This window comes from Halichoerus grypus, chromosome 2 (assembly GCF_964656455.1).
Source record: "Halichoerus grypus chromosome 2, mHalGry1.hap1.1, whole genome shotgun sequence".
In the NCBI taxonomy this organism is placed as follows: Eukaryota; Metazoa; Chordata; class Mammalia; order Carnivora; family Phocidae; genus Halichoerus; species Halichoerus grypus.
Genome location: NC_135713.1, coordinates 58,844,144 through 58,858,000, shown reverse-complemented (window position 1 = coordinate 58,858,000; position 13,857 = coordinate 58,844,144). Strand labels below are relative to the sequence as shown.

General features: G+C 39.4%; 1 protein-coding gene across 1 annotated transcript; it reads right to left on the bottom strand.

The window, feature by feature from the left end:
• Window positions 1-1,880: 1,880 nt before the first annotated feature.
• On the bottom strand, window positions 1,881-13,632 carry LOC118527595 (putative uncharacterized protein C5orf58). Its single transcript, XM_078066858.1, has 5 exons — window positions 13,558-13,632; window positions 9,942-10,118; window positions 8,827-8,899; window positions 7,967-8,060; window positions 1,881-2,161 (listed from the first exon to the last, which is right to left on the bottom strand). The coding sequence occupies exons 4-5, from the start codon at window positions 8,058-8,060 to the stop codon at window positions 2,010-2,012; spliced, it is 246 nt and encodes an 81-aa protein (XP_077922984.1). The 5' UTR covers window positions 8,827-8,899; window positions 9,942-10,118; window positions 13,558-13,632; the 3' UTR covers window positions 1,881-2,009.
• Between the last annotated feature and the right edge of the window lie 225 nt (window positions 13,633-13,857).

Here is a 13,857-nt window from a genome sequence, read left to right as displayed (position 1 = left end):
GACTGTCAAGTATCTCATAATTTATTTATTCTTCTTCAATGTTTGTAAAGTGCATGAGTTAATACTGTTCACACTTGAAGTCTAGTAGTGCACTGTAATAATTCATTTAAAAGAATATGTATTTTGGAATACCCATTTCAAAGTACAGTAGTTTATATAGTTACAGAAATAATTTGAGGCAAGTTTAAAAACACTGAAACAGTAATAGTTTTTGATATCACATAAAACTGATTTTTTTAATAGCCAAACCTTTGTTAGTCAGAGGCAATCCTCAGTTTTATACATATAATTTGAAAATTTCTAAAATTCACTTTCTCAGCAGCAATAATTTAAGAGGCTTCAAACTATTTCATCCTTTCTTATTTGGTGTTTTTTGCTGGGGGGATTTTTGTGTACTTTTTAATGAAAAGATATATGCATAATGGGATAACTTCCTAGGATTAAAATTAATTTTCCTTTTGCTTTACTTTTGTGTTCCTAAAACTATTGACTTTGTTTAGTCCGTACTATTATATTTTTGTTTTAAAGCAAATTTAAGCTACAAATACTGAAAGTAATCATTTTAAATTTAGAGATGAGGCTTTGGTGTCAAATACGTCTGGATATAAGTGCATCATATCCCAACACCCACATCCCACCTCCTCTGCAATTCCCCACAACTCCAAAAGCATTTTCAAGTGATGTGGATTTTACCAGTCTTCCAGCAAAGATGAAAGAGCATTGCATATACACAGAAAAATGTGATCAGACTTGCCTATTAGATGCCTTCCTTCTATCTCTTTTATCCCCTGACAACTCTACCATAAAGCCCTTCTCTTCATCATTCCTAAAAAGGCTTTATAGATCCTTTGAAGCAACACAGCTCTTTTCTTCAGCTTACTTATCTCACTTAACAGACAGTAGTAGGTATTCAGCACAACAAAAACCAGGCATTTGGTTGTTCTTCAAGTTTTCCCCTTGGGGGCCTTGGTTATTATTCCACAACTTTCATTAACGACAAAAATTTTCAGCTTCTCTACTTAATCTGCAAGTTTTCTGAGGGGCAAAGAAAGATATCTTGCCTCTTCATTTTCATAAGTTAATTAATAGAACATCAGAAGGGAGCTTAGACGTCACCTGGTTAAAACTGATAATTTGCTAAGATAACAGGTATGTGGAGACTTTTAACCAATGATGATGATAATGTTTCATCAAGCTTCATCCTTACAAACTGGGAGTTCTCAATTTAGGGTCCAGAGCTAGGGAGTTCTAAAGCTGAAAAATCTTCATTCATTTCCATGTTTATTCAACGGGATTTCAACAAGCATTTAATTAGTGCCTATTCTGTGTTAAACACTGAGTTGGGTGGTGAGGATAGCAGACACTGTGAGCTGATCTTGTGTCTTGCTTTAGGGCCTACTGTCCTTTATGTTTGAAAATCTCTGAAATGAAAGAGGTCATAGATTTCAAAGCAACTATTTGGTAGTGAATCATGTCCGCTGCCATGTCTCTACCCTCTTCTACCTGCCATATGTAGGAAACCAGTCTAACAGAAGAGGATAAAGTCAATGCACAGAAATAGAACCAGGTTATAAACAGATGATAAATTAGTAGAGTCCCTGACATCTATTTCAACCGCTTCCAAGTCACATGACCCAATAAATGCTTCAGCTAACTTGAGTTGTTTTTGACACTTGTTACCAGGAGAGATCTGATTAATACAAATTCATACCATCCACTTCTAATTTGGTTAACTCTCTTTCAATCTGAGCCAAATTCAAGCATAAAGTAAAGGATAAGCAATGCCCCATGGCCAATTTCCTATATCATATTCTTGCCACTAGTGAAATGAATTAGCCATTCTTCGAAACATTAAAACAATAAAACAGAATATTAAATAATTATTTACAACTCATCATATTTTTATTTTGTTTTTTATCATATTAAATATATTAGTAGACTCAATTCTCCCAGATACATGTTAATTCTACAATAAATACAGTTACAAATTCACAACAAACAAAAAGAAATCAGATAGAAAAACTGGTAGAAGCAAAGGATACATCTGATATTTTAGATTCTTCAAAGAGGGGGGTTTTCCCTTCTGGTTCCTGTAAGTCATCTGTCTTCACAGGATGATTAAAATGTAAAGTAAGGTCACAAAGCAGCAACTGGGAGAGTTCTGTGTAAAACAAAATAATAGAAGATACTGTCTTGGAGCACATATGTCATAGACAACTATTATTACTTTTTTTTTTAAAGATTTTATTTTGGGGGGGTGCCTGGGTGGCTCTCAGTTGAGTGTCTGACTCCTGATTTCAGCTCAAGATCTCAGGGTCCTGAGATGGAGCCCCGTGTCAGCCTCTGGTTTCAGCTCGGAGTCTGCTTGAGATTCTCTCTCTCCCTCTCCCTCTTCCCTTCGCCCCGCTCGAACTCTATCTCTCTCTAAAATAAATAAAATCTTTGACACAAAAAAGATTTTATATTTACATAATCTCTATACTCAGTGTGGGCCTCGAACCCACAACCCTGACTTCAAGAATTGCACAGTCTACCAACCGAGCCAGCCAGGTGTCCCTATTATTACTTTTAGTAGCTATTTCTAATTCTTAGTTTTCTCCTAAGTGATTATTGATCAGACCACAATTAAGTGTGCCCCATTTTGACTTAAAGTCAAATTTATATACTATAAAATAAGCATGGCATAAAAACTAACTAGAAGGCTCCACTATCTTACTAAACTGCAACTTGATTTATACAAATTTGATTTATGCTTTTTGTAAAGTTACTATTTTTGTGTTATATGTTATGTATAGAGAATCAAATAGGTCTATAAAGCATGTTACAAATATTAGCAGTTCCTATCTCCAAGAGGCAACCACTTTTAACTTTTTTTTCTTGCTCATATTGTTTTTGTTGCTTTTGTTGTTTTGTGTGTGTCTGTGTTTGGTGTCTTTTGGTTTTGTTTGGGGGGCAGGTATTTACCTCCATATCTCTAAATGACATTCATATTTTATTTTTTCAACTGTAGGTATTATCTATGTGCTTCTGACTACAGAAGATTATGATATAGTTCTTTTCACTCACCCCCCACTCCCCCAGAGTGCACTTAAGAGTACAGTATTTTTTTATTTTTATTTTTTTAAAAGATTTTATTTGTTTATTTGACAGAGAGAGAGATAGCGAGAGCAGGAACACAAGCAGGGGGAGTGGGAGAGGGAGAAGCAGGCTTCCCACCGAGCAGGGAGCCCGATGCGGGGTTCGATCCCAGGACCCTGGGATCATGACCTGAGCCGAAGGCAGATGCTTAACGACTGAGCCACCCAGGTGTACAATTTTTGTTAGCTCAATATTTAAAGGTTAAAACGTTTTGATTATATAAATATTCTCCACAGCTGAGCCTTGCAGTACATTTCCCTTCCTGCATGGTGCCACCCAATCAGTTAGTAATTTTCTTGTCTTCACTGCTTAATTATCATAAATATATCCCAAATCTTCCCCAGTTGGGCCGATCTCCTTCAAGTATATAGTCAGATGCCTTAGCTATCTGATTGTTGAAAGTCTCTCCTCTCCTAGAGCCTCATGATCTACTCTAGTCTGGACTGCTTGCTCTCTAGAACTGCAGTACAGCACACATCTGGAAACTCCCTTCACCATTATCCTAGGGACTTCTTTCCTCCCTCCCTTGTGTGGAGTATCCTTTTCCCAGAATCTCATTTCTTTCTCTTTTGGTCTGCTACCTTGTTTGGTGGAATATGACCTCAGTAATCAGTAAGTTTCTGAAGGGGGAAAAATTTTATGTCTGAAAATTTCTCTCTTTATACCAATGCTTTAATAGATTGACTATAGAAATATAGGTTAGAAATCATGTTTCTTCAGATTTCCAAGGCCTTGCTACACTGTCTTCTAGTTTCCAGTGTAGCTTTGAGAATTTTCATGATTCTAATCCTTAAACATTGTTTCTCTTTAGAAACTTCAAGGATTTTTTGTTCTTCCAGAACAAAATTTCACAGTATTGTACTTGGGGGTCTACTTTCAACCACCATGTTGGCCTCTTTCATTATAGAAACTGCTCTCCTTCAGCTCTTTAAATTTTTCTCAGATTAGTTCTTTAATGAATTCCTCCCTGTGCAGTGTCTGCGTTCTTTTTTTTATAACACTCCTGTTTACTGAATGTTGAACTTCCTTGACTGATCTTATAATTTTTTTCTCCCTAAAACTTTCCACCTCTATTTTTTTTCCCTCTAGGGGATTCTCCTTTTATCCTTAAACCCTTCCACAGAGGTTATTTCTATTGTCTCACTTAATTTCCAAGAATTCCCTTCTCTAAAATTTTTTTATAGGATCATGTTCCTGTTTCATGGTCATAGCATCTTCTTTTACTTCTCCTCAGCTGTTGATAGTTTCTTGGGAGTTTTCATCTTAATTCATGATTTCTGTTTCTTCCTCATTGATGGAATCCATGTATTGACTTTGTCTCTGCTTTTCATATTAGATGTTTCATCAAATATCTATTGCTCCAGAGCTATCTGCTTACATTTAAGACCATGGCAGTAAAGACAACTGGAAACTCTGTGCCTATGGTAGCCTGTCCTGGGGGGTGAGCTGGCTGGGTATTTTGTTGGGGGAAATCTCTGCTCTCAGTGTCTTTAGATTTTTTTCTCTTAGGCTAGTCAGATTCCTGAAAGAAAAATCTGCTTGAGGGTGTAAATCTGGCTGCCAATGTTTTGTAGCCAAGTGGGAAGAGAAAGCTGGGAGTCTTGTAATTCAGTATGTAAACTTTGTCTTAATATCTTTGTTTTCAGTACAGTACTCTTTGCCTCAACTTGTGGCTAATGGCTCCAGGCCAGAGATCCTGTCAGGGAATAAACTCAACTCTTCTGTCATAGAAAAGGAACAGTTGCCTAGTTCAGAGAGGGGAAGAGAACTTAGGGGTCTACAACAACTTCTTCTTCTTCTTCTTCTTCTTCTTCTTCTTCTTCTTCTTCTTCTTCTTCTTCAGAGAGAGAGAGAGAGAGAGAGAGAGAGAGGTGGAGGAGGCACAGAAGGAGAGTAAAAGTTTTTTAAATTAAAAAAAAGAGAGAGAGAGAGAGTCTCAAGCAGGCTCCATGCCTAGCGCAGAGCCTCACGCAGGGCTCCATCTCATGACCCTGAGATCATGACCTGAGCTGAAATCAAGAATCAGATGTTTAATTGACTGAGCCACCCAGGTGCCCCTTTTTAATATCTATCTATCTATCTATCTATCTATCTATCTATCTATCTATCTATCTATCTATCCATCCATCCATCCATCCATCTCTCTAGGGTCTACAACTTCTTAAACATTTAACCAGCCTTCCTGTTCTTAACCCCACCTTTACCCCCACGTCCTGAGGATTCTGGTGCCACCATATGCTGAGTCTTCATTGGCTCTACCCAGCCAGCTCACAGATCAGATTTTTGGACTTTAGGGTTCAGACTTTTCTGTTTGCTTCCATTTGCTTTCTGTTTCACTGTTACCTTTTTTTGAGAGCTCTTTACCTTGTGCATTTTTGTCTCTCTAAAATCACTTTAAATTTAAATCTCAGGTTTCTTTGTGACTAGTTGTGTGATCTAGGAAGAGTAGTTAACCTCTCTATGTCTGTTTCTCTATTTGTAAATGCCAGTGGTAGTATTTTCTTCCTCACAAGGTTGTAATGACAATTGAGTCCATTTATACAGAGCTCTTGGAAGAGCATCTGGATTATGGTAAATACTATGTGTCAGCTATTGACATTATTATTGAGCAAAGGAAGTGTGGCTAAAAGGAGTGCTGTTCATTTAATCTTCCATGTTTACCAGAAGTCTGCCCTCTGACTCCAGCTCTACAAGCCCCTATAGCCTAACTGCCTGACTTACCCCACAGCTTCTCAGGAACACATTCATCACATTTCTATTTTACTTCACGAAAGAATAATCCCCAAGTTAGAACAGTTAATCAAGTTGGAGAAAAATCTAAAGCTTCTCTGTTTTAAATGAACACAAGTATCCAGACACCAATTATTCATTTAATAAACATTTCCAAGAACCTATTATATCAAGGTGCTATGTTAAGTGCCTGGAAGACCCTTAAGGGGCTTACAGTTGAGCAGGGATAGGAAAAGTAAGTAAACATGCAATTACAACACAGTGTGATAGATGATATGAAAAGGTAGAAGAGATAACATGCTTGCTTAAAAAAATTTTGCCAGTGTAAGTAACCTTGACTACTAAGTAGCAGTTAACCTGGCTGGGTGGAGGTGGGGGTGCAGCAGTGGGCATTTCAGAAGATGCATGTGTTATTAAGGTACAGATACGAATGAAGAGCAAATATGTAGCTCAGCAAATGGTTCGGTATGGCTGAAGCACAGAATGTGCAGGGATAAAAGAATGATAAGATACTGGAGAGGTAGGCAGGGGCCTGATCTCAAGAGGTCTTATAGTCCATTCTAGGAGGTTTGTTGGACTTTATTCTGGGGCAATAGTGAACGAATGAGAGTTTTCAGGAGATTCACATTTTAGAAAGGAAATCCTTAACTGTATCGTTGAGTTTGGTTTTGAGGGGTGATGAATTAAGCAAAGATAACGAGATTTCTTTACATCAGATTCCTCAGAGCCTTTGTTAATATGTACTGTGAATTTTTGAGAGAAATATACAGCATAAAGCGCTTCCCAAATTTATTTGACCCTAATAATGTGGACTCTGTTCTTACTGCACACCACTTATTAACATCTCTTGAGACAGCAGGGTTCGAATATCAAAATCTGGGAAATGTGGCACCCACTATCTGGTGCCTAACTAACAAGCACTTCCCTCTTGTTTTTGGTGGTACAACGTGATTCCATCTGAGGTGATCCTTTCCCCAGCTCCAGCAGTAAGTCCTGACTGGCCCAAACTGGTCTTGGCCGTCCCATCCCCCTTAACAGCAGCTGATGTAGGCATATGCATTCGATGCAAATGTGGCCATGAAAGGAAAGGGAAACTGTGCTGGAGGGACTGAGGAAAGGCTTTTGCAGTCTGTCGATGGCCACACCTGCAGGTAATGACTGAATGATAAACAGAGCGAACATAACAGAGGAGATAAATGGGAAGAACCTGGTATGGTCAGAAGCCTTTAAAATTCTGAATTAACTCTGCGACTGCCCTACCTTGGATCTCTTACTTCCTTGTTGTATAAGCCACATTAAGTCGATATTTTGTGACTTTTATAGCTGAATTCCTTGTAACTGACAGAGAGGTTATCTTTAAATATCCAAGAGCTGTCATAAGAAGAGTAACTACATAGTCAGTGTAGTTTCATGTTTAGAAATAGGACAAGTGTGTGAAAGGAAGACGAGAATGGATTTCAGCCAGTCCATAAGGAGGAACCATCTAAAAAGGAAGAGGCTGACTGGTGAGAGAGGGAGTTCTCCAACAGAGGAAATTTTGGTCAGGGATAAATTGTCCCTAGAAATATTCAATCACGGAAATGTTACATGTCTGGGATAAAATAACAGAATGTCCATGAGGTGAGTGACTAAACGTCATGAACTGTACGGTCTAATCCTACTCTATGAATCTGTTTAAAATGAAGAACCCTGAACTCACAGAATCAAACAAACTTATAATTTTAATTTGGAAGGAACCTTAGGGGCTTGGTAAAGATTAATGGATAGAGACACTGAATTTTGCAGAACGTGACATCATCGTGCAATAGTTTATTGAAGGGAAGGAAGGAAAGTAAATAAATTTAAAGAGGTTAGTTAGACAACATCATAAGCTTGTTAGTGTCAGGGATGGGAATTCAAGTCTGCTAACTCCCAGGAAAATTTTCAAACATAATTCATCTTTAGAATCTAGTTCATATTACAATGTCAACATTTCTTAAGAAGTAGAGAAATCCTAATTAGTAGGCAAATTCAGTTACATCCCGCAGAAGCACAATTTGGCTCTATTGTTTGTTTTATAACTATGGCATACATTTTAATTCGGGGATTCCATACTTACCTTTCATCTTCTTCAACTCTGAAGAAATTGTGTTAATGTTTTTAATTATGGCTTCCACATTTAGCTCATGGTCAGGAACATTATTCTTAAACATCTGATTTTAAAAGAGAAACAAAATGTATAAATTAGAAGCATTTACGTGCACTTTGAAAATACTTAAAGCTTTGGTATTTCTAAAAGGAAAATCTGTTATTTCAGAACTGAAATAATTCTGAAATGATAGTCAACATAACGGTTAAAATTCTAGTATAGTAAGGCATCAACTTGTTCATATTTTCCAACTGAAGACACCTCCAACTAGAATTCTTCTTTAATGAAACCAGATAACAAGATGGGGCCCTTACAATGGAAATGCAGAGGTCCCCTTTTCAGAAAGCCTCAGCACTTACAAACTACCTTATAATTGAATAGTCGTATAAAAGTTTCTCTATTTTTGTTTATGTAAGACAGTGTATTCTTCTAATTGATTCTTGAATGACAGGGTCCACATTAAAACTCTAAGTTCATAGTAAAACTCAAAGTAAGATTCAATTATACTTCATAAACTAAGAAGATGGCAAAAGGACCACTTTTATTTTAGCTTTGGGAATTAGGGCAATACACTTTTTAAAAATTCTGGTTAACTAAAATGTGTAAATCAACAGGTTACCATGTTATATGTACAGTACCTATTTTTTTAACCAACTGTGCCAGGTACAAATACATAAACAGGTGGTTCACTAGAAACTAATCTTAGCCATTCAAATCTCTCAAAATGACTTGAAAAAATAAACCACAATTAGCATACACCACTCCAGCAGTGTGAAAGGCAGGCAGTTATGGGTCAGGCTGCTTGTCCAAAATAATGAAAATAAACTAACCGTTAAGTCAATTTCTTGTCTCTGCTTTCTCCTGAGTCGAGGAATTTATCCTACTTCACTCACTTTAGAGCCACTACAAAGGTATAAAAATTTCGTTTTCCAATGAATAAAATATATTTTGCATCCATCTACAATACCCTAGAAGCCATAAAGGGAATGGTAGCTATCTTACTTGGTTGGGTATAACAAATCAAAAGATTTGTGTTTGGGATCGGGGGGAAGAAAAGCTGATTAAAATAAAGAGGGTGGAGAAAGTGTAATTAAAGAGCTTTAAAAATGAGGAATGGTTGTAAAAAAAAAAAATTAAAATTAAAAAACCTAGAGAGAAGTAGAAACTACATGGATAGAGAAATGTCCGAGAAAGTTGACCCTCCCATCCCGGGTCTGGTTATCCAGCACCCTCGAGTGTGCCCTTGCACGGGTGGGGTCGGAAGGCAGAGCCGGGGCTGGACCCCACTGGACTGGAGAGAGGTCAGAGGTGTGTCAAGCCTTCCGTGGAGATCTCAGGTAGGCCATCGCTCAGAGAGAAAGGAGAGGCCGGTCAAAGGGCATTCCCCAGAGGTGAGAAGTGGTGAGCGGGCTCTGGGGACAGAGGGACTAGTGGAATCAGAGGCCGCGATACCGTAGACAGAAGGCACTAATGCAACTAAGGCACTGACCTCCAGCCAGAAGGCCGGGAGGCAGGGTCCAGGCCCTCGTCCTGAGAAGCGAGGATCATCCCCACAGCTGTGGTTCTAACGGCCAACCCCTCCCTCTCATCCCAACCTACACCAGTGAGGAGCCCCAAGGTGCCGCTGGCCCGCCCAACCGCCACTTGGGGACTGAAGATACCCTCGAGGTTTCCACAGCCCTCCTGCTCCCAAACCGGATCAGGACGATGCAAAACGCACTCCGCGTGACCCTGGCCTTGGGACAACCACCGGCCCCTTCTGGAACCCACGGATGCCTGTGAGGAGCCCCGGGCCCTTGGGGGCCCGCCCATTTGGAGGCTGACGGTGGAGTCTGAGGCAGCCTGGACATTTCAACAGCCTTCGCCTTGCCCCCAAACCGGATTAGGATTTATTGAAAACCCAGTACCCTTGGCTGGCCCACAAACCAACCCCGTGAGGACCCACCTGGCCAACCGTCACCAAAGCTCTGACAGCAGGTGGGGCGGAGCCGACTGTGAATAGGAGGACTGTGCATCCTGATTGGCCAGCTTCTCTGCCTGCTGCATCCTGGGAGTTGTAGTCTCAGGCACAGCCCCTGCCGAGAAAGTGCTGGGTGCTGAGCTGGAAGGGACTGGCGCGGACCTGTGGGCAGAGAGGGAGGGTGGAGAAGGCGCTGACATTTTTGCTTCCAGTGTGCCAGGCACTGTGGTAGGTGCTTCCCAGCCCTTATCTGCATTTAATTTTCACAGTATAGGAGTGCGATTAAGGCTAGACCCTGGACTGAAACTGCTCAGGTTTGAATCCTACTCCAGCATTTGTTTAGCTAGAGAGATGCTGGTAAACAGTTTAATCATTTAGAGTTTAAGTGTCCTCATCTATCACGTGAAGATAATAATAACTGTCTTCTAGTATTCTTTTGAGGTTTAAGTGAGATAATGCCTCAAAGGGGCTTGGCAGATGATGTGCCCAATAAATGTTAGTTATTACCATTCCTATAAATTTTTATAGATGAGTGAAGAGTACAGGCCAGTGGAGATATACACTGGTCTCTTGCCAGTGGAGAAGCTGGGATTCAAGCTATCTTTGCTAGATTCCAAGAGGAATCTCTGGCACTGCAACCTCTGGGGCTGACTCAAAGACTTTCCCTCGGGAAGGCTTTAGACTAAGTAAGTCTTTGCCTTCTCTAAGCCTCCCCTATAATACCCAGCAGCTCTCAAACCAGTCTTTTCCTGACAACTGAGAGCACATAGTCTGTTGTTTATTTTATATTCAGTCACTTTCAGTTTGACACTGTGGAGTATGTTGTCTGATGCAGTGTTAGATGTACTTATTTTGCAGATCACTGACCTTAAACACAGGTGTACTAATGCACATACAAGCATGCAAGTGACCAACATGTGGTGAGCAACATTTATTTTCTAAATTAAGGATATTAACAAAGCAAAAATAACTGCCATCACTGTTTTTATAAAAGCAGAGATAATTTGACATCCAAAAAGAAAGGAAGAAAGAAAAAAGAAGAAAGGTTATAGTAATTTCAGAGTAAGACCAGCTTAATAAAAATCTTACTGGATGTCTCCCCCTTGTATTGATTCAAACTAGTGAAAACTGTACCTCAAACCTGCATCCAGATTGAGTGTTTGGAAACGCCACATAGATTATAGCAGAAGGAGATAAGGTGTTTAAGAGAAGTAGGATGAAAAGCATAGGTGGGTTGAGATAGCATTGAGACTGAGAATCCCGAAAATCCAGGGATGATGGGGGCTGCATCTTCGTAGGATGTGGTGTCTGTGGGGCCCCATCATCCCAAACCCACTGACCCCATTCACAGGATTCAGGAAGTGTTTGCGTGACCTGCTTCAGCTCAGATACCTGTGGATTAGGACTCTGCTTACAGGATTTCTGATAGAACTTCCCCCTATCCCGAATGCTGATTACTTCTTATGAGTAGACTCAAACGCTGTAATTTAGAAAAGATCATCATTAAGCCTTTAAAAAAAAGAAGAAGAAGAAGAATCAACTTTGTGTTTCTTTAAAATAAGTGGTATAAGAAGAAAAAAGAAATGTGGACTCAGAAAAAGATAGATTGTAATAATGTATTTTCCTTCATAAAAATGTCTTAGAGTAGGGGCGCCTGGGTGGCTCAGTCGTTACGCGTCTGCCTTCGGCTCAGGTCATGATCCTGGGGTCCTGGGATCGAGCCCCGCATCGGGCTCCCTGCTCGGCGGGAAGCCTGCTTCTCCCTCTCCCCCTCCCCCTGCTTGTGTTCCCTCTCTCGCTGTGTCTCTCTCTGTCAAATAAATAAATAAAATCTTTAAAAAAAAAAAAAAATGTCTTAGAGTAACGATGACTACTTATTGTAGTGTTTTTCCTCCCCAAGTAACTATAGATTCTTATTTCTTTTCCTGAGAAAATAAAACTTTAAAAGCATGATCTGCTACTTAAAGCTTGAGACTGTTATAGATGAGGCCCTAAAAAATCTATCTTCCTTAGTAAGTTTACAACGCTTTACTGGAACTCCATACAGGTTGCAGTTGTTGATTCTAATGTTAATCAAATAAAGAAGATTAAAAAGCTGGTAAATTCTCCCATAAAGAGAAAAGTTGTTACAGAACAACAAGGTGATTAAGCGTTTTATGGAGTCGGGTGTGAGTGCCTCAGTTAGTTTTATTACGAATTCTTGACATAAAGTCTTCGTTTCCAGGAAAACAAATTGAGTAAATTATCTCACTTCTTGCACTTGCTCTCAAAGTTCCCATTCCCGTTGTTTCCCTGCTCATCATCAATTCCAAGTGCTGGTCTCTGCCTGGGGACTGGCTCCCGTTGCAGCTCCAACTCCAATCTGAATATGGCTTTGTGCAACCTTCTTGCATATAAATGTAGGTGGTGACAAGTGTATGCTTAGATCATTACCCGTGAAGCATGACCTGTATCTGATGGATCAAGGTAATCTCCACGTGTCAGAACAACCAATGTTCTCCCCATAGCCAATCACGGAAAGAAAGGGAGAAGGCACGTGACTTTCGCCACTGTGGTCTGAGGTGAAATGTGGGCTCCCTGCCCATTGTCTTCTTCAAGCAGCAGATGTTCCATTGGGCAAAATCATTTTCTTTTTCTCCAGAAGAAACTCACTCCTGAACTATAGAAAGGTGTTACTAACAAAAATCCACATTGCTCGCTGTAACTAAAGTATTTTCACTTCTAATGAAGGAATTACACGAAAGAAAGATACCCTGCCATTTGTGAAACAGGGATGGACCTTGAGGCCGTTATGCTAAGTGAAATATGTCAGACAGAGACTTATACGTGGAATCTAAAAACATTGAACTCCTAGGAACAGATTGTAGAATGGCATTTGCCAGAGGTTAGGGGGTGGGGGAAACGTGAAGATGTTGGGGAAAGGGGACAGATTTTCAGTTACAAGATGAATAAATTCCAAGGATCCAAAATGGTAACTGTTGTTAACAATATTCTACTGTGTATTTGAAAGCTGCTATGAAAGTGGAGCCTTTAATGTTTTCACCATAAAAGCAACAACATAATAAAATGCTTATTATGTGAAGTCATGGATAACCTTGTTATGGTAAACATTTCACAATAGTTATGTACATAAAAGCATCCCATTGTACACCTTAAATGTAATGCTATATGTCAATTATACCTCAATAAAGCTGAGGAAAAAAAGAAATTCCAGTCTGTATCAGCATTTTCCTCTGAAATAGGAAGGTACCCAAGGATAGCTGCCAGATAAAATACACTACCCAGAGTGTATTTTGAATTACCAGTGAAATTTGAATTTTAAGTAAACAACAAATAATTTCTTTACAAATAAGTATTTCCTGAATATTGTGTGGTACATACTTATATTTACAACTTATTTGTTTATCTAAAAGTCAAATTTAACTGGGAATCCTGTACTTTTATTTGCTAAATTTGGCAACCCTATGCCCCAAACACTTCAACCCCTAAAAAGAAAAGCAAACAGTCTGAAGGCTTGTAGATTCAGTAGGTATCAGAAGCCAAGAGAGAATATTGAGGTTTTCCAACTTGATGCCCGAAATAATAAAATACATACACTTACTGTGCCAGAATTTGGCCCTCTTCTTCCTTCAACATTCCTATAATGCAAGAATGAAGCAAATGGACAAAAGCTGACAATATTCAGCATGGTGCTGTTTTTGACAGTTGCTTGCTATGCCCGTTTGTCTGAAAACTCTTTGTGCTTGGCTTTTTAGAAAATGCCTTTATCCAGCAAGGCATATTCATGATACAAGTTGTGTTTATTTCCAGAGATCCGCCAATCAGAGAAAACCTTTTCTGTCCCCAAATAAAATATGTTTCCAATTCTATCACGTCAGCCCTGCATCCCCCAACAATACTT